The sequence below is a fragment of the Thalassophryne amazonica genome, chromosome 4, assembly GCF_902500255.1.
Source record: "Thalassophryne amazonica chromosome 4, fThaAma1.1, whole genome shotgun sequence".
Lineage (NCBI taxonomy): Eukaryota > Metazoa > Chordata > Actinopteri > Batrachoidiformes > Batrachoididae > Thalassophryne > Thalassophryne amazonica.
The window spans coordinates 38,834,771-38,854,072 of record NC_047106.1 but is presented as its reverse complement, the minus strand read 5'-3'; the positions used below and the strand labels follow the sequence as shown (position 1 = coordinate 38,854,072).

The window sequence follows — 19,302 nt, the reverse complement described above, 5'->3', positions numbered from 1 at the left end:
GAGAGTTTGGCGGCCATCGTTCCTTTTCAGTTGAGTCTGTCTGCTCTACCGTTGGTGGGTTAGGGTCTGGTGCCTGGACAGGGGGTGGTCCCTCTCCACGGGGCTCGGGTGTGCATGGCCCACGTGCCCCGGCCTCTCCCTCTGGGTTTGTGGGGCCCGCCTATCTCCCCTGGCTCCTCGGGTGCCCCTGCCGCTCCGGGGTCTCATCCTGCACCTTCCCTGTTTCGGGGACCTCCGGGCGGGGTGGTCCGTCCATCTGTGGCTCCCTGGCCCCCCTGTTGGTTTGCTCCTCCCTGGCCTTCGGTGCACCTCTGGGGCTGCCCGCCTCCCCCCGTTTCGTGGTTTCCCTGGCACCTCCGCCGGATCTGGTGTTGGGCTGGGGGCCCGGTAGGGCTTGTGTGGGTGGCCTCCTCCCCTTTCCGCGCCTCTCCTTCTGCTGCTTAGGGTTGGGCCTCACGTGTCACACCCTTTTAATGCACTTCACCAGCACAGATATCATATTGGGTTGTAAGTAGCACATTGTAGGGTTCACATGATTTGTGGTAGGGTGTTGGGGATGGGTTTGCAAGGCAGTCTGTGGCGCAACTGTGCACTGCAGTCTTCCACTGTGATCTCCATCCGCCACTCCTGCCTTGCAATTTTAATGCACACACCTTACTTGTACACGGTTAGTAAACACCTTCACCAATTTAGAGTCGGGGTTACTAGGTGGTGGTGGGTTTGCAGGGTAGGCTGTGGCACAGCGGTGTGCCGTGGCCACCCTCTGCAGTCTGCCATCTGCCGTCTCTTGCCCTGCTTTTAATGCAACACTTTATCTTTGCACACTTAGGGGGTCGTACACAGCAAGGGAGATTAATTGTAACAACTATGGGGGGGTTGGTAGGTAGGGTGAGTGTGGCACGTAGGGTTGACCCTGGGTGGCTGTGGATCTCTGGGGCTCTGGGGTAGGGAGTCTGCCTTGCCGGTTCTGCCATGGTCCCCTGGCACTACTCTGGGCCTGTGGGGCCCGGGGGCCCATGGCCGCTGTGGGGGTGGGTGGTGGCGGTGGGGTGCGAGTGTTGGCACTGGGGAGCTGGCAGCTGCTGGGGGGATGGGGGGCCGTGGTCTCCGCGGGATGTGCCCCACTCTCGCTCGGGCGGTCTCCTGGTCATGGGCTTTGGTGGTTGGGCGGGATCCGGGGTGGTGGTGGTGTTTGGGGGGGCCCTATTGGCTGTGCTGGGGAGCCTGGCATTGGGGGGCCTTGTGCTCTTCCTGGCCCCGGGGTCAGGCCTTGCCTCTTGTCTGGGGGCTGGACACCGCCATCATGTGGCTCGGTGGTTCCTACCTTGTGCTTTGGATTCAGTTGCGGTGGCTCCTTTGCTCCCCGCCCTTGCCGCCGCTCGCTCCCGCTCATGGGGGCCGTGGCCCCGGGGGCATGGTTCTGGGGCTCCCCCAATTGGTGGGCCTATGCCAGCGCCCTGTGTGCTTCCCTTGGGTTTGGGGCAGCTCCCTGTGCCTCCATGGGGGGTGTTGTGTCGGGGGTGCATTCCGGCGCCGTCGGGCCGCTCCCCTGTTGGTTTGCTGTGCTGCCCGGTGGCTATGGGGGCTGCCTCTCCTGGCCTCCGTGCCCATCCACTGCCCCTTTTCTCCTAGTTCCCCCGGGGCCCTGCGTCCTGGACCCACTTCTGTCGGTGCTCGCGGCCGGCCACGTGGCTTCTGACGTGCCGGAGTGGTCCATGTCATATGGTAAGGTTCTGTTCTCTTGTCTTGGCCCAACACACCAGCAACAGTAGTGATCGGATATTTAACTGTGATCTGGGTCTCTGTGTGTGGATGGTCACGTGTTTGTGGCCCGTCACCACAATTCGGTTTTGGGTGCTCTTAAGAGGATTAACACTACGGTGTTCTAGATTAGGGTATGGATGCTCACTAATTAGACAACAGACTGTTGCTGTCACTGTTTGTTCATGTGTGGTTGTTTGTCATGGTATGTTGTATGGTTGGGGCCCCGTCTCCTGGGTCTCTCACGTCACAGTTATTGTCTTCACCACTTGTCTCTCATTCTTGTCTGTCTTTGTGTTGTTTTGATGGTCGGCCCTTCCTGATAGAAGTTGTCGGTTGGCTTTGAGTAGGATGTTGTACGCTGATCGGGAAGGGTGGATGGGGGTCTCTCTCTCACACACACACACACACACACACACACACACACACACACACACACACACACACACACACACACACACACACACACACACACACACACACACACACACCACATTCACTTATGCACTACATACCTTCTGTCTTGCCAGAATAAATTGCATATATGGTATTAATGTTCATAAATGGTTCTGCCAGTGTGGCACTTACCATTACTATATATGCAGACGAAAAAATAAATAAATAAATAACCTGCGTGGAATTTAATAAATGCAAACCAAATTTCAGACATCTTATATATATTACTCTGGAACAAAGAGGACAAACAGTGTTGTAAAGGACAATAAACATAACGTTAAAGTGCAAACTTTACTTTCCCCCCAAATGACAAACAGGAAGCAATCGGAGCTCACAGCAACTCTCATTGAAAATAATGGAGAAACGACCTGAGCTTCTGGCATGTTTACATAAAACAAACACGATAACAATGTCTAAAAACCCAGTTAATATATCCAGGAGAGTTTTAGGCACAATATACAAAGAGTTTTATATTGCAATGTTAATGCTGTTGTCCATGTGCAACAGTTTAAGTGCAGCCTGATCAGAGCTTGTCAGTGCAGTTCTCAATGTTAATGACAGCGCACCTTTTTTGTTTGGACCCGGAAGTTGAAAATCATATGATGCGTTACATCACACTTAACAACCAGGTAGTCTTTTTTGCCTATGTATGGGGGAGTACAACAAAATTGGGGGTGCTCCCGCAGAGCTACTGTACACCACAAAAAAAGAAAAACAAGATATCTTATAAAACACAAAAATTGTTTAAATATGAAATATGTACTGTATACTGATATACTGTGTGTATATATATATATATATATATATATATATATATACACTCACTCATCTTCAACCACTTATAAGGGTTTGGGTCGCGGGGCAACAGCTCTAGCAGGGGACCCCAGACTTCCCTTTCCTGGGTGACATAGACCACTTCTGGCTGGGGGATCCCGAGGCAGACCCAGGCCATTGTAGAGATATAATCTCCCCACCTAGTCCTCGGTTTTCCCCAGGGTCTCCTTCCATTTTGACATGCCTGGAACACCTCCCTAAAGAGGCACCCAGGAGGCATCCTTACCAGATGTCCGTACCACCTCAGCTGGAGCAATGGAGCGGCAGCTGTACTCCAAGCTCCCCACGGATGACCGATATTCTCACCTTATCTCTAAGGGAGACACCAGCCACCCTCCTGAGGAAGCCCATTTTGGTTGCTTGTACCCGTAATCTAGTTCTTTCGGTCATGACCCAACCCTCATGACCATAGGTGAGAGTAGAAACAAAAATTGACCAGTAGATCAAGAGCTTCCTTTTTGTCACAACAGTATGGTAGAGTGAAGGCAATACCACCCCTGCTGTGCCAATTCTCTGGCCAATTTCACGCTCCATTGTCCCCTCACTCATCAGTAAGTCCCCGAGGTACTTGAACTCCTTCACTTGGGGCAAGACCTCATTCCATACCTGGAGTAGGCAATCCATCGGTTTCCGGCTGAGAACCATGGCCTTAGAGGTGCTGATCCTCATACCAGCCACTTCACACTCGGCTGCGAACCAATCCAGTGAGTATTGGAGGTCACAGGCTGATGAAGCCAACAGGATCACATCATCTGCAAAAAGCAGTGATGAGACCCTGAGCCCACCAAACTGTAAACTCTCCTCCCCCCGACTATGCCTTGATATCCTGTCCATGAATATCACAAACAAGATCGGAGACAAAGTGTAGCCCTGGCGGAGGCCAACTCCCACCAGAAACGAGTCGGACGTACTGCCAAGGACCCGAACACAGCTTTTGCGTGAGTACAGAGATTGGATGGCCCTGAGAAAGGACCCCCTCACTCCATACTCCCGCAGCACCTCCCACAGTATACGGTATCTCCCGGGTACCCGATCATACACCTTCTACAAGTCCACATAACACATGTAGACTGGATGGGCACACTCCCAGACACCCCCCAGGATCCTTGTAAGAGTGAAGAGCTGGTCGGGTGTTCCACGACCCGGACAGAATCCACATTGTTCCTCTTCAATCAGAGGTTCAACTATCGGCCTAACCCTCCTTTCCAGCACCCTGGAGTAGACTTTACCAGGGAGGCTTAGTGGTGTGATGCCCCTGTAGTTGGCACACACTCTCTGGTCCCCCTTTTTAAATATGGGGACCACCACCCCAGTTTGCCACTCCTTAGGCACTGTCCAAGACCTCAACGCAATGTTGAAGAGACGTCTCATCCAAACAGTCCCTCCACACCCAGAGCCTTCAGCATTTCTGGACGGATCTCATCAACTCCTGGGGCCTCTGCACACCGTCATCAGCAACCAGAGCAGCCTCTTCAGCCACAACAGACCAACAGACTGAAAAACTCCTTTGTCCCTCAGGCCATCAGACTGTACAACTCCTCAGTAGGAGGAGTAACAGGAAGACAGGGGACGGGAAGGAGAGGAACAGTTGTAGCCAGTAAATCAGTAGCGAGCAGTATTTCTGGTATTTACATTTGTGTATTTGTATTATATTTATATTTGCAAATTGTTTTTTACTTTCAATTTTGACACTCTGTATGCTTATTACCTGGCCGGCTAGACACGCAGCGCCACCAGCTGTGGACATGATAAGAGCGCACTGCTTCATTAATGTCATTTCATGACTGTACGTCTATGACCATGGGTTATATACAGAGGAACAGAAGGATCATGCTTGTACTGTCCGCTCGATGAGGGGATTAAATATTAGAAATTGCAGTGGGTTTTGTTCTTTTTTTTTTATGTGTGTTTGTCCCACCCCCACAGCAGTGGGACAATGTGGTGTCACACATTTCAGGTGCTTGCACTGTATTCGTGCGCCCGCATGAGCATGCACAAAACCGTCGCCACAGTATCGTGTACGTCTGTCCGACCACGTGTCCTTCCCAATAGGAAGTGGAATGGTTCACAGTTCCCCGTTTCATTTTTTGTTCACATTTGTTTTGGCTGATTTCTGCTTCTTTTGCCCAATTTCGTGTTATGTGTGAAGGGGCCCTAATATTTTATGTCAGAGATTTAATATTCAAAATTGAGAATATGACTTTGGTTATGATAAAGTGTTTAAAAAGGCAAGATTCTTTCCAGTGCTTCTCAGACCTAGAAAAGTAAAATTTTCCTGCATTAGTTGGTGAATTCCGTTATTGTAATCTTTAGTCGTGTCTAAAGGCTTCTTTAAGTGTACAGTAGAAATGAAAAGAAGATGACAGAGTTGTGCAGGCTTCCACAACATGGGTTGTGTGATACAAATCAAGGGATGTCATCGAGAGCGAACACTACCTGCAGAGGCACGAAGGGCAGCCGCAGAGCTTCTCAGCTCATTTCCCTCTTTCCTGCCATTTCCATCTCTTCACTAATGTGAAGGCAGCCTGCTGTGTGTTTGACTGCCTCTGTCTGTGCAGCGCTGTGCGCGTGCTGCTGCCGCTGTGTGCCACATCGTTTCCTGCTGTGCTGCTTCTTACCTGTAATGAATTTGTCAAACAATCCGTCAAGACCTCCACCACCACTTTTACATTTTATTGGGAACAAAAAGCTGTTTCACTTTTAAATTTGTTCCTTGGTGTCATTTACATTTACTGTTAAATCACAGGGACCACTTTGTATTAATTCTACTTCATCTAGATATTTTGTCCTTTGTAAACATAAGTTATGAAAAAAATTGGATGCTTTTAGTTAAACACCCCTGAAGAATTCTGCAGGTGTTTCGCATTCTGTCTTTGAGTATTAAATGAGAGTTTGATGCTGTTATAATGTTCTGAAAGCTGATATCACAGCAAAAACCAGCTCAGCGTCCAAATGTCACACAGTAATTTATTCAATTTGATCATTATTTTTATGTACAAAGGCTTTATGGACATTTAATGTACCTACAATGTTTAAAAATAACAAAAAGTTGCTCCATCCCTAATATTTGTATATATATATATCCTGACTTATCTTTGTTGGCTAATAATATTGGCCAATATGAGCCTTTCACCAACATTTTGATATCGGCCTTATTTTTTGCTCATTTGAAAACTTTTATTTTGCAGGATAAACAATACAGAAGAATGCTTTGGCTATTGTAAATGTGTCATTACGTAGTTTGCCCAGAAGAAGGTGCACCGATAGCATTGTTCACAATGCTGTCAAGTATTGTGGGGGCCCCCATCACCCCTTGGTCACATTAGCAACAAGAGACAAGGGCAAAGTGACCAGATATTTCGTATCCTAAATTTTTTTACATATACATGTCTATGACTTAATTTCACCATATTGGTGATATAATTATTTGTGTGTCCATGGTGATATTTTCAAAACAGAAGGCATAATTTCAATCAAACCTGATGGATAGCCTCAGTAGACCTTCCTCTTATGATACATATTATGTCAAGGTCAAAGTTCAAGGTCATATTCAAGTTAATCTAAAATACATATCTTCACTTGGTGAATAACCTCAGAGGACGATGTTCTCACAACGCACGTTATGTCACACTAATAGGTCAAATGCCAAGGTCAAATCAAGGATCATCATCAAAAATACATAGTGATATCTTCAAGACACAAAGAACAGTTTCAGTCAAACGTGGTGGTTAAACACAATGTTCTGTTCTGATAACACAGGTCATGTCAAGGTTATAGATCAGGGTGAAAACAGCGGTCATCATCTAAAATGAATGAATGACTATATCTCAGGAAGAGATACTGAAATGCTTTCTGCATAGACCTCTGTTCTCCTTGGGCTAACAAATGCATCAGACCTCTGACATTACTGATGTCACATGTGAGGGGGGGGGGTCCCGGGGGGTTTGCTTGGAGTATTGGCATTTCAGCCATCATAAAACACTTTGCAAAGCTTCCATCAGAGGGCAGCATGCATCATGGAAGGAATGTGAGAGGCTGTTTGGAGCCTCATTTCTGGAAAAGATGAAACAACAGGAGTCCTACAAGGGTGTTGTTTTTGGAAAAGGATGACTTATGTAGACTGAGGAATCACTCATTGCATGGCTGAGGACCTTCTTGGAAGATGTCATGAGATGCACATGCACACAAATGCATGCTTTCTTGCACACCGATTCAGCTGCTCAGGGTAGTATCTCACTGAGCTGCAACAGCTTGCGAATGGCGTCCGCGAGGTCTGGCGCAAGGTTCATAGCCGCTCACCGTCCCCTCACCTCAGTCGCATTATTCTGAGAACAGCAGTGGATTACGTTTAATGCTCCTGGTCAGTGCACACATGCTGTCATGCTTTGTACCTGTGCTCTGTGTTGTTTAGTTTAGGTTTTTTTATTTATGGTTTTCTCTGTGCTGGGTTTTTCCTGCCTGCTCTTTTTCTATCCCTATCTTTCTTGTCTGTGTCTCTTGGTGCTTGGTGGTGGGCGTTGCACTCGGTTTTGGCCAAACCCAGTTCTGGATCTTTCCATACACCTGTTTCTAATCTGCATCTCATCACCTGGGTGTATTTATGTCCCACTGGTGGCACTACTTCTTCACCAGATCATTGCGCCTTGTGCCTTCGCTTCCAGCCTTGTGTTCCATGTCTCCAAGTCCTGCTACCACGTTGTGTTTTGACCACCTGCCTGTTTGTATTGACCACGCTTTAAGCCTGATGTTTTTGATCTGTTTGCTTGTTTTGGACTGCCTTGCTGTGTACCGGACCCCACTGAATCCTTCAGTAAATGCCTTTACGAACCAATGCTACGTTGTCGAGTCCTGCAATTGTGTCCAGATGTTTCTGTCCACTATTCCTGATAGAACGATCTGGCCAACAGTGGACACAGCGGACTCAAACACATTCCAGCTAGCAGTTCATTATCATAGCCACCAGCTAGCAAAACAAAAAGATCGCCTCAGAGGCCTGAGTTCTGGCATCAGCGACCTCGCTAAACAGCAAGATGCTTTCATGACCTCTGTAAGCTCACAGATCGATCAGCTTGTAGCTGCTGTGACACATCAGGCCTCTTCTGACTTAACCGGGGAGGGGGTCTGAGACACGCTTTGTCCCCTGTTTACAATGGGGTACTCAGGTCAAAGCAGTTTCAGTCTTTTGTTCATGGTAATGAGTCATTCACGTCATCAGCAGAGTCATCAAGGGAGCCATCAGGAGAGGGACAGCTGCCATGTCATTAGGAGGGTGCTAACTAGAGCACAATAGGTGCTAATTAGAGCTATTGTTTAGTCACCAGCCTTAGCAGTCTGCCTGTCAGTAGGAGGGGTCTGGTTAGGTTTAAAACTCCAGCTTTTGTGACTTCTTGGTTATTCTTCTCTAAAAGAGTCAAGACAGAAGTCAGACCACCAGAGCAAGAATTTTAGCTGAGGAAGCTTCTGCGATTTGAAGCGAAACGTCCTCGCGTCAATCAACCCAGTTCAGTCGAAGATTCAAGCTTCTCTACTATTGATGCAGTCTTCTTTCACCAGGTCCCTACATCTTAAATTAAACCGTCTCCCACATCCTCTGGTGATGCATGCTGTGGACGGCCGTGAGCTCAGTCGTATCACTCACCGCACTGAGTCTGCCCGGCTGATTATTGCAGAAAATCATTCTGAGATGATAAGTTTTCACGTATTTGATAAAATGACTCATTCGGCTATTTTGGGGCACCCCTGATTAAAAATGCACTGTCCACAGTTAAATTTTCCATGGGACAAATTAGTTCCTGGGGACCCGACTGCGCAGGTCGGTGCCTAATCAGTCCCGCTAAAACAGTCTTAACATCTACTTCCGATCTCACTGGGGTTCCTTTGTGTTATCATGACCTTGCAGAGGTTTTTAGTAAAACCAAGGCTAAATCGCTACCTCTGCATCGTCCTTCCGATTGTGCCATTGAGCTACTTCCCAGTACCAGTCCTCCACGAGGAAAACTGTTTTCTCTGTCTGCCCCTGAACGCATCGCCATGAATGAGTATATCCAGGAATCATTAGAGGCAGGTTGATTCAACCCTCCTCTTCGCCCGCAGGGGCGGGGTTCTTCTTCGTGGAAAAGAAAGACAAGTCACTCCGTCCATGCATAGATTATCGTGGCCTTAATGAGGTTACTGTCAAGAACCATTATCCCCTGCCTCTCATCACCACTGCATTTGAACTACTAGAGGGTGCCACAATCTTTACCAAGCTTGACTTACGTAACGCATATTATTTAGTGCGTATTAAGAAATGGGATGAATGGAAAACAGCATTCAGTACCCCAACTGGCCACTATGAGTACCTTGTCATGCCCTTCGGATTAACTAACGCATCTGCAGTGTTTCAGAATTTGGTAAATGATGTCTTGCGTGAGTATCTGAATAAGTTTGTATTTGTTTATCTGGACGATATTCTGATTTTTTTCCCCAGATGAAGAAACTCACATGCGGCATGTTCGCTCAGTTCTGGAGACCCTGTTACGCAATCACCTATTTGTAAAAGCTGAAAAGTGTGAATTTTATAGATCCACGGTGTTGTTTTTAGTGTTCGTGATCTTAAAGGGGGAGATTCGGATGGATCCAAGGAAGGTGGCAGCAGTTCACGATTGAGCTACCTCTAAGAACCGAAAGGAGGTACAGAGATTTTTGGGATTTGCTAATTTTTACCGTAAATTTATCCATAATTTCAGTTCCATAGCCGCACCACTGCACATCCCTCCAGGCCTTTAATTGGACTCCTGAGTGTGATGAGGCCTTTCAGGTCCTAAAGAATCGCTTTACAGCAGCCCCCGTACTACTCCTTCCTGACCCCGCCCGACAGTTTGTGGTTGAGGGTGACGCTTCCGACATAGGTGTTGGAGCGATCCTGTCTCAATATGACCCATCTGACAAGAAATTACACCCATGCGCTTATTTGTCTAAAAAATTATCTCCTGCAGAACGTAATTATAACATACTGTAGGTGACCGAGAACTGCTGGCAGTTAAAGTGGCCCTGGAGGAGTGGCGCCATTGGCTTGAGGGGGCACAAGTGCCATTCTTGGTATGGACGGATCACAAAAATTTAGAATATTTGCGCTCAGCTAAACGGTTAAATTCCAGGCAGGCTCGTTGGGCTATTTTCTTTAGCCGTTTTAATTTTTGTAGTGTCATACCACCCTGGATCCAAAAACGGCAAACCGGATGCACTCTCCCGACAAGGGGATCCTTCTATCGCTCCGAATGAGCCTAGTACAGTCCTTCCGGAGTCTTGTTTTGTTTCTGCCATCACCTGGGATACTGAGTCTAAGGTTCGTTCTGCTGTATGTGACGTACCCATTCCTCCAGGGTGCCCTAAGGGGAAACTATTTGTGCCTGCATCTCTAAGAGGGGAAGTTATATGCTGGGGACATGATAGCCGATTTGCCTGCCACACAGGCATCAAGAATACTTTGCGTATTGTCCAGGAGAGGTGTTGGTGGCCTTGCCTGCTTTCCGATATCACCGATTACATCAAGGCCTGCCAGACCTGTGCTATGCATAAATCCTCCACTCGCTCCCCATCCAGTAAATTACTGCCTTTGTCCATTCCAACAAGACCTTGGTCTCACATTACCATTGACTTTGTCACAGGCCTCCCACCCACACAGTAATATTAACAGTTGTTGATCGTCTCTCTAAATTGGCCGATTTCGTACCCTTGCCAAGACTACCTACCGCCAAAGAGACTGCTGAAGTTTTGTTGACTAATGTTTTCAGACTGCATGATATCCCACAGGACATAGTCTCTGATCGAGGGCCTCAATTCATCTCTCAATTCTGGAAAGAGTTCTGTCGCCTGCTGGGGGTCACCTCCAGCCTGACCTCAGGACACCACCCACAAGCTAAGGGCCAAACAGAGAGAGTTAATCAAGAGTTGGAGAAGGGCCTGCATATCCTGGCTTCTCAGCATCCGGCCACCTGGGCCTCACAGTTAGTGTGGATTGAGCTACCACATAACTGCTTACTATCTGCATCCACTGGCTACTCCCCATTTCATGTGTCACATGGATTTCAGTCATCTTTGTTTCCTCCCACAGACTTGAACTCCTGGGTGCCCTCTGCCTTGTCCCTCATTCTTCGCTGCCGACGAACCTGGGAGTGTGCTCATCGGGCTCTGCAACCTTCATCAATGGCCTATAAAACCGCAGCTGATAGGAAGAGGTCTTCGGCACCAGCCTACACCCCAGGTCAGAAAGTCTGGCTCTCCACTCGCCACCTGCCCATCCGTGGCCTCCCCAGGAAGCTCACTCCCAGATTCGTTGGTCCATTCCCCATCGCTACAGAGATTAACCATGTTTCAGTCCGTCTGCTTTTGCCCAGGTCCATGAAGGTGCACTCCACCTTCCACGTCAGCCATGTGAAGCCTGTCCACAGTAGCCCTTTGTGCCCTCTGGCCGTTCCCCCGCCTCCACCTGGTTTGTGGGTGGTGGGCTGGTCTTCTCTGTTCGGCACCTCCTGGGATCTCGGCGGTGTGGGGGGGTGCAGTACCTGGTGGACTGGGAGGGGTATGGGCCTGAGGAACGGTCCTGGATCCCCTCCCGCTTCATTCTGGACCCGGACCTTATCGCGGACTTTCACGCTCGGCACCCTGGTTCCCCTGGGCCGTCAGCGGTTGGCCCTTACGGGGGGGGGGGGTCCTCTCATGCTTTGTACCTGTGCTCTGTGTTGTTTAGTTTAGGTTTTTATGGTTTTCTCTGTGCTGGGTTTTTCCTGTCTGCTCTTTTTCTGTCCCTATCTCTCTTGTCTGTGTCTCTTGGTGCTTGGTGGTGGGCGTTGCACTCGGTTTTGGCCAAACCCAGTTCTGGATCTTTCCATACACCTGTTTCTAATCTGCATCTCATCACCTGGGTGTATTTATGTCCCACTGGTGGCACTACTCCTTCGCCAGATTGTTGCGCCTTGTGCCTTCGCTTCCAGCCTTGTGTTCCATGTCTCCAAGTCCTGCTACCACGTTGTGTTTCGACCACCTGCCTGTTTGTATTGACCATGCTTTAAGCCTGATGTTTTTGATCAGTTTGCTTGTTTTGGACTGCCTTGCTATGTACCGGACCCCACTGAATCCTTCAGTAAATGTAAATGTCTTTACGAACCAAAGCTACGTTGTCGAATCCTGCAATTGTGTCCAGACATTTCTGTCCACTATTCCTGATACACGCCATGTGCACGTGAGCTGGACATGGCCTGCCGGGCCATGGATGACATGGAGAAACCAGATTTATTGTTTTTATTTATGTATTTATTTATTATTTATTATTCTGAGGACAGCAGTGGATTAAGTTTAATGCTTCTGGCCAGTGTATGGACAGCGTGCTGGACATCGCCTGTGCATTGAATGGGGACTATGCCAACACTCCAGTTTTTTTGTTTTTTTTTCATTTTTTATCTGAGCGCTTCCAGAGGATCACAGAACACGTGCGCGCATGGAGTAGTGCTTTGAGCACATTGCGGTGCTGGGTCACTGGAGGATTGTGTGGTAATTTGCCGAAGCAGAGGACAGTCACTCACCAGCCAGGACAATAATATTGATGTATAGCAACTCCTGGATGGCTTCTTCAGGTTTGTGAGTGGCTTTCCACACATTTCTTGTGTTTTTAATTATGATTCATTTTTATTTTTTATGTATTTTACTATTTTAGAATTATTTTCAATGCTTTTTTCTACCTAAACTCTGGGATTTTTGTTTTTATTATTTTCTTTGACATAATAACACTGTAATAGTCCACATCCGTCCTTAGCACTGTGTGCACAAATGTGTCGTGTCAGCCACACCAGCGGTACTGAACATCTGTGAGAGTGCCGCGCAGCATTTGTGTGCAAATCCTTGTGTTTGCAAAGGACGCGTCAGTGCCACTCGACTTTTGCGTGTGTGCTGCGCACCATGTGCGGACTGCTCCAGATTTGTGGCGAGAATTTTCGCTGCCATTCTGTACGCCATTCAGTGGACAGTCAGCCGCTATGTGTGCATGTGTCAGGAAGACCAATTCATTAAGATGCCACATGAGAATGTTATCGCCCTTTCTCCTGTTTTTGCGCAATGTTGCATCTCTGCCTGCTCTCCACAAGTTGTGTGTCAGTGAGATACTACACTTAGATTTCTCACACATGAGCTATGTGCATGGTCAGCTTAAACATTAATCTGTGATAACATTAAACTATTTTAACAGTGTATTCAAGTATCTTTTGTATTTCATTAACTAAACTGATGGAACTGCTGCATCATTACAGCTGCAGCAGTGTGGAGTCGTCTGGATGGGTTTATTTTAGGTGATCTATCTCAGTTCATAGGAAATCTGCATTTAATTGTTTTTGATCATCAGTACCTGCCTTTGTTTTTGTCTCATATTGGGCAATATGCTTACAAAGAAAAAAATGTACTTAATTGTTCTAGGTTGCTTAAACCTTTGTACAATACAACATATTTCCAACATATTTCTTTGTTCCAGTGTATAGAATATTCCACACTTCAAGGGTCTTGTCTTGATCGTCAACCTTTTGAGCCAAAAGCTACAGCCACAAACTAATTTGCATGTTACATGTTGACCTGTGCACTTAGTCTCATGGCTGTCATATACTGTAGATTGATGGGCTAACTGTTTTGTAATTTAATTTAAAGTTTTATGATGCCTTCATAAATTTATTACACTGATGTTTCCTCAAAAAAAAATATAATGGTCAATAAATAAATCAATTAATAAAAGAACAGAGTGATGTTTTGTCAGCTTCCTGATCACCTCATCAATAATTCTAGTTTTCACCATCATAATGATATTGAACAGCTGTGAGCATTTGCAGTAATTTTAATGTAATACAACTACATGTACGTGTGTATGAACTGAGTTGTGGAAGTGATCAATCTAAGCATTTATTTCACCGTCTCTGTGGGACTCTGAAAATCAAAGTACTTTTGTTAGCTTTTGCAGGAAACAGCACTTTATCATCTTCTGTTTCCCCCTCTCACTCTCCATCCATCAGTACACCTCGTCGCTAACGTATGATGGCATTCTTGTAATGGCTGAAGCATTCCGCACCCTTCGTCGCCAGAAAATTGATATCAGTCGACGTGGCAACGCTGGTGACTGCCTGGCCAATCCAGCTGCTCCTTGGAATCAAGGAATTGACATGGAGCGTGCACTCAAACAGGTTGGGAGACTTTGACCTTGACTTTGTGCAGTTTTGATTGAACTCACAGCAAAGACTTGATGATCCACTGAGCACAACCATACTGTTTCTTCTCTGAGATGAAAGTTTGAAATTGCTGGATTTTGGGTCTTGGAGGAATCACTATTGATTCTGTACCAGACATTATGTTGATATGGTCCATTTGACTGCTAGTGCCCAGTGTGGCAACCCTTATTGTAGTAATGATCACTGTTGTATTAATTATTACAGTATTAGACACAAATGGTCAGCAAACTCAAGCGCATTATCATCAATCAATCAATCAATCAATTTTTTATATAGCGCCAAATCACAACAAACAGTTGCCCCAAGGCGCTTTATATTGTAAGGCAAGGCCATACAATAATTATGTAAAACCCCAACGGTCAAAACGACCCCTGTGAGCAAGCACTTGGCTACAGTGGGAAGGAAAAACTCCCTTTTAACAGGAAGAAACCTCCAGCAGAACCAGGCTCAGGGAGGGGCAGTCTTCTGCTGGGACTGGTTGGGGCTGAGGGAGAGAACCAGGAAAAAGACATGCTGTGGAGGGGAGCAGAGATCGATCACTAATGATTAAATGCAGAGTGGTGCATATAGAGCAAAAAGAGAAAGAAACACTCAGTGCATCATGGGAACCCCCCAGCAGTCTACGTCTATAGCAGCATAAAATATCATATCATATTATTGTAAAAATTGTCAGCAAGGTCACTGATGCCCCTTTCTTTCTATGAATATAAGATTCTGCCTATAGAGTTTTCATCAGTCAACAATTACTTTCTGAATAATTATTCCATTAGTGTGCAGGAATTCACTGCAAACCCAACCTGTCCCATGCCATTTTGAGTGCTGTGTAATGATTATGAAAACAGTAGTTGAGTTTGCCATTTAACTGTCTGCTACTGTAATAATTACTGCAATATAATAATAATAATAATAATAATAATAATAAGAAGAAGAAGAATACTGTTGATGATGATGATGATGATAATTAAAATTATTTTCTGTATAATTATAAATGGTAATTTCTGCTGTATTACTATATTAAAATTAATGTAATAACAATATTATGAATAATAGTAAGTCATATATTATGTTACCAAATATTACTGTAATTATATTATAATTCTAATTGATATATTATTATATTTTAATTATAACATTATTGTATATGACATTATTATTATTATGACAGGGCACTCGCAATTACATTTGCTAACGATATACAAATAATGAATGTTTTTGAGTTCAATGGTGCAAATATTTCATACCATTCAAATCAGCTTTGCCTCGTTGAATCATCTTTCACTGAATTAAATACTTGTTCTATTGAAAGAATGTAAAGACATTCATTATTTGTTCTACATAACAGCTAAAATAGATGCTTGTCATTCGATATTATATTAATTCATAAACAACAGAAAAGGGACTTACATTTTGGCATGCATCACTGGTGCTTTGACATCAACAATCTAACATGAATTTTAAATTCCAAAAGTCCAAAATTGTTCTTAGTCAACTTGGAAAAACTGATGTAGTCCGTGATACTTCCCCCAAAAAAAAAAAAAAAGACTTTGTGTACTTCCTCAGTTCATAAAATAGTGTCAGAAATTTGTCCAGCTTCTCATCCTAACAGTGCTTCATACCTTCAGACAGAAATAGTGGATTTGTTTGTTTGTTTGTTTGTGTGTGTGTGTGTGTGTGTGTGTGTGTGTGTGTGTGTGTGTGTGTGTGTGTGTGTGTGTGTGTGTGTGTGTGTGTGTGTGTGTGTGTGTGTGTGTGTGTTAGAAGGATTAGCACTGTCAATTAGCTCATTTAAATAGTCGTCCATCAGTAAAACAAACTGCCAATGCCGCCCCCACTAGTGTGTGAGTGGGTGGGGTTTGTAGCGTGCAATGGTACAAAACATATGGAACCAAATTTGCACAGTAAATGGAATGAATAATCTGTGTCACGTGACATACAAAGAACCAATCAAATGACAAGGATCCAGTCAGCTGTTATATAATAGCCACTAATGCATGACCGAATATGCAAATGCTAACCACAGGCAGCATTTTCTTTAATGGGACACATCAGCAGGCAATGTCTGGTACAAACAGCAAAGTGCTTCACATCTAGAAATCTGGTAATTTCTTTTCTGTGTTATTATTGTAATTTTAGGTGCGCATTCATGGTTTGACTGGGAACATCCAGTTTGATCACTACGGACGGAGGGTCAACTACACCATGGATGTGTTTGAACTGAAAAGCAACGGACCACGTAAGGTAGGTTCACCTCACGGCTTACACAGTTGGTGAGGGGGAAAAGCAGTTCATTTAATTTTGCACAATGCACTCTCAAATACAGCTCATCCAGAAAGTTTTCACAGCACTTTTCTTTTTCCACTTCACTTTTTCCACATTTTGTTATCTTACAGCTTCATTCCAAAATGGAGTAAATTTATTTTTTCCCTCAAAATTCTACTCACAACACCCTTTTCGGTACTTTAACGTTTCCCATAATCCCGCTGGCGGCCCCCTGCACTTCCCAGAATGCACCACAGCACCAGCAGAGTTCCAGCATCTCACAGAGCATGTAAACAGTGTCTAGCGAGGATGTGGATGGCGTTGATCCAGCAAGTTCACGGGCGATTATGATAATGACACGTTCTCCCAAGTTGATAGGGTTATCTGGTGGAGGTGAAGCACCTGTGATGGACTTCTGCTGTGCCCCAGTGTTGTCTTGTTCAAACTTCACGAGTGGTGTTTAGATTGTGCTGTAAACCAGAACTCTGCTGAAACTTACATCTCGCATGTGTGACAAACCACGAGACGGCGCAAGATTCATAACTACGAAATGCAAATAATGACAACATGAACTTTTTTTTCTGCAAATTTATTTAAAAAATAAAATAAAATAAATCAATTGTACATACGTATTCATGACTTTTCTTCATCACTTTGTTGATGCACCTTTGGCAGCAATTACAGCCTCAAGGCCTAGTTAAAAAATAATGAAGCCAAAGTGTGACATAACCATCAAAATTTAAAAGTGGTCATTTTTCTGAAATGTTATCATTTTAGGTATGGTTATATATCAGAGTTTCAATATTTATATTGGTCTCGGTTCAGTCATTGCTAGAAATTATCAGTGCATATATACTAAAATGTGCTAGAGCATAACGTTTGCAACAACAGTTGGAGGTATCTTCTTTTGTCTGCAGAAGCCTGAAACAAAGAAATTCTGTCCATTAGTTTCTGATATTGAACATGTAATATAATTATTCTATTGAAGCAGAGTAGGAGATATAGCTAAGGTTTTGACACAAATAAATCAAGGACTTATTCTCAGCGTTATGCTTGCGACAGTTTTAACTTGCTTTAGAAACATGATGTTTTTTTTGAGGAAATGACATTTCTACCTTTACAAAAATGTATTACTGTGTGTTAGTATGAAGCACAAACAAACAAACTGACAAAATACAAGGTTATTTCTTTAACATTCAACTTTAAATGATAATGCTAAATATCAAAGTCACACAAAATTGATGAAAAAAGTGCTATTTTTGGGGTAAATCTCGTGCATATCTCTGGAACTGTGCGGAATGTTTCCATGAAATTTTCAGTACCTGTCAAAGAGACTATAGGCAACTCACAGATAAATCTGTATGGTGCTAAATAAAATAATGGCTTGTTCATGACAAATGCAATGCAAATCATCAGTTAGGCTTCATTATTTTTGAACTTGGCCTCAAGTCTTCTTGAATATGATACCACAAGCTGGGCGCACCTATCCTTGAGCAGTTTTGCCCATTCCTCTTTGCAGCACCTCTCAAGCTCCATCAGGTTGGAAGGAGAATGTCAGTGCACAGCCATTTTCAGATCTGTCCAGAGATGTTCAATCAGATTCAGGTCTGAGCTCTGGCTGGTCCACTAGGGACATTCACAGAGTTGTCCTACTGAAAGATGAACTGCCACCCTGGTCTGAGGTCAAGAGCGCTCTAGAGCAGGTTTTCACCCAGGATGTCTCTGTACATTGCTGCATTCATCTTTCCCTCAATCCTGACTAGTCTCCCAGTTCCTGTTGCTGAAAAACATCCCCAAAGCATGATGCTGCCACCATCATGCTTCACTGCAGGGATGGTGCCTGGTTTCCTCCAAACATAATGCCTGGCATTCACGCCAAAGAGTTCAGTCTTTGACTCATCAAACCAGAGAATTTTGTTTCTCATGGTTCACAAACTCTGGATGGGCTGCCACGTGCCTTTTACTAAGGAGTGGCTTCTGTCTGGCCACTCTACCATACAGGCCTGATTGGTGTATTGCTGCAGAGATGGTTGTCCTTCTAGAATGTTCTCCTCTCTCCACAGAGGAATGCTGCAGCTCTGATAGAGTGACCATCGGGTTCTTGGTCACCTCCCTGACTAAGCTACTTGTCCCCTGATCACTTAGTTTAGACGGGCGTCCAGCTCTAGGAAGAGTCCTCGTGGATCAGAACGTCTTCCTTTTATGGATAATGGAGGCCATTGTGCTCATTGGGACCTTCAAAGCAGCATAAATGTTTCTGTACCTTTCCCCAGATTTGTGCCTCGGGGCAATCCTGTCTCAGAGATCTACAGACAATTCCTGTGACTTCATGCTTGGTTTGTACTCTGACATGCACGGTCAACTGTGGGACCTTATATGTAGACAGGTGTGGGCTTTTCCAAATCATGTACATTCAACTAAGTGTACCCCAGGTGGACTCCAATTAAGCTGTAGAAACATCTCAAGGATGATCAGTGGAAAGAGGATGCACCTGAGCTCAATTTTGAGTTTCATGGCAAAGGCTGTGAATACTTATGTGCACGTGATTTTCTATTTTTTTTTTTATTTATTTTGTTTTAAATAAATTTGCAAACATCTAAAAAAAAAAATACTTTTTCACATTGTCATGATGGGGTATTGTGTGTAGAATTTTGAGGAAAAAAAAGAATTCAATCCATTTTGGAATAAGGTGTTAACAAATAAAAAAATGTGGAAAAAGTGCAGTGCTGTGAAAACTTTCTGGATGCAC

At 44.9% G+C, this 19,302-nt stretch overlaps 1 protein-coding gene across 6 annotated transcripts in view; it reads left to right on the top strand.

Moving 5' to 3' along the window:
• The window catches only part of gria4a (glutamate receptor, ionotropic, AMPA 4a), a 451,011-nt gene that overhangs the window by 257,441 nt on the left and 174,268 nt on the right, over positions 1 to 19,302 (top strand). For all 6 annotated transcript variants that reach the window (XM_034167735.1, XM_034167734.1, XM_034167737.1 and 3 more), the window contains exons 8-9: positions 14,082 to 14,249; positions 16,428 to 16,532. In XM_034167735.1, the coding sequence (XP_034023626.1) occupies positions 14,082 to 14,249; positions 16,428 to 16,532 (273 nt within the window). The remainder of the gene's footprint in view (positions 1 to 14,081; positions 14,250 to 16,427; positions 16,533 to 19,302) is intronic.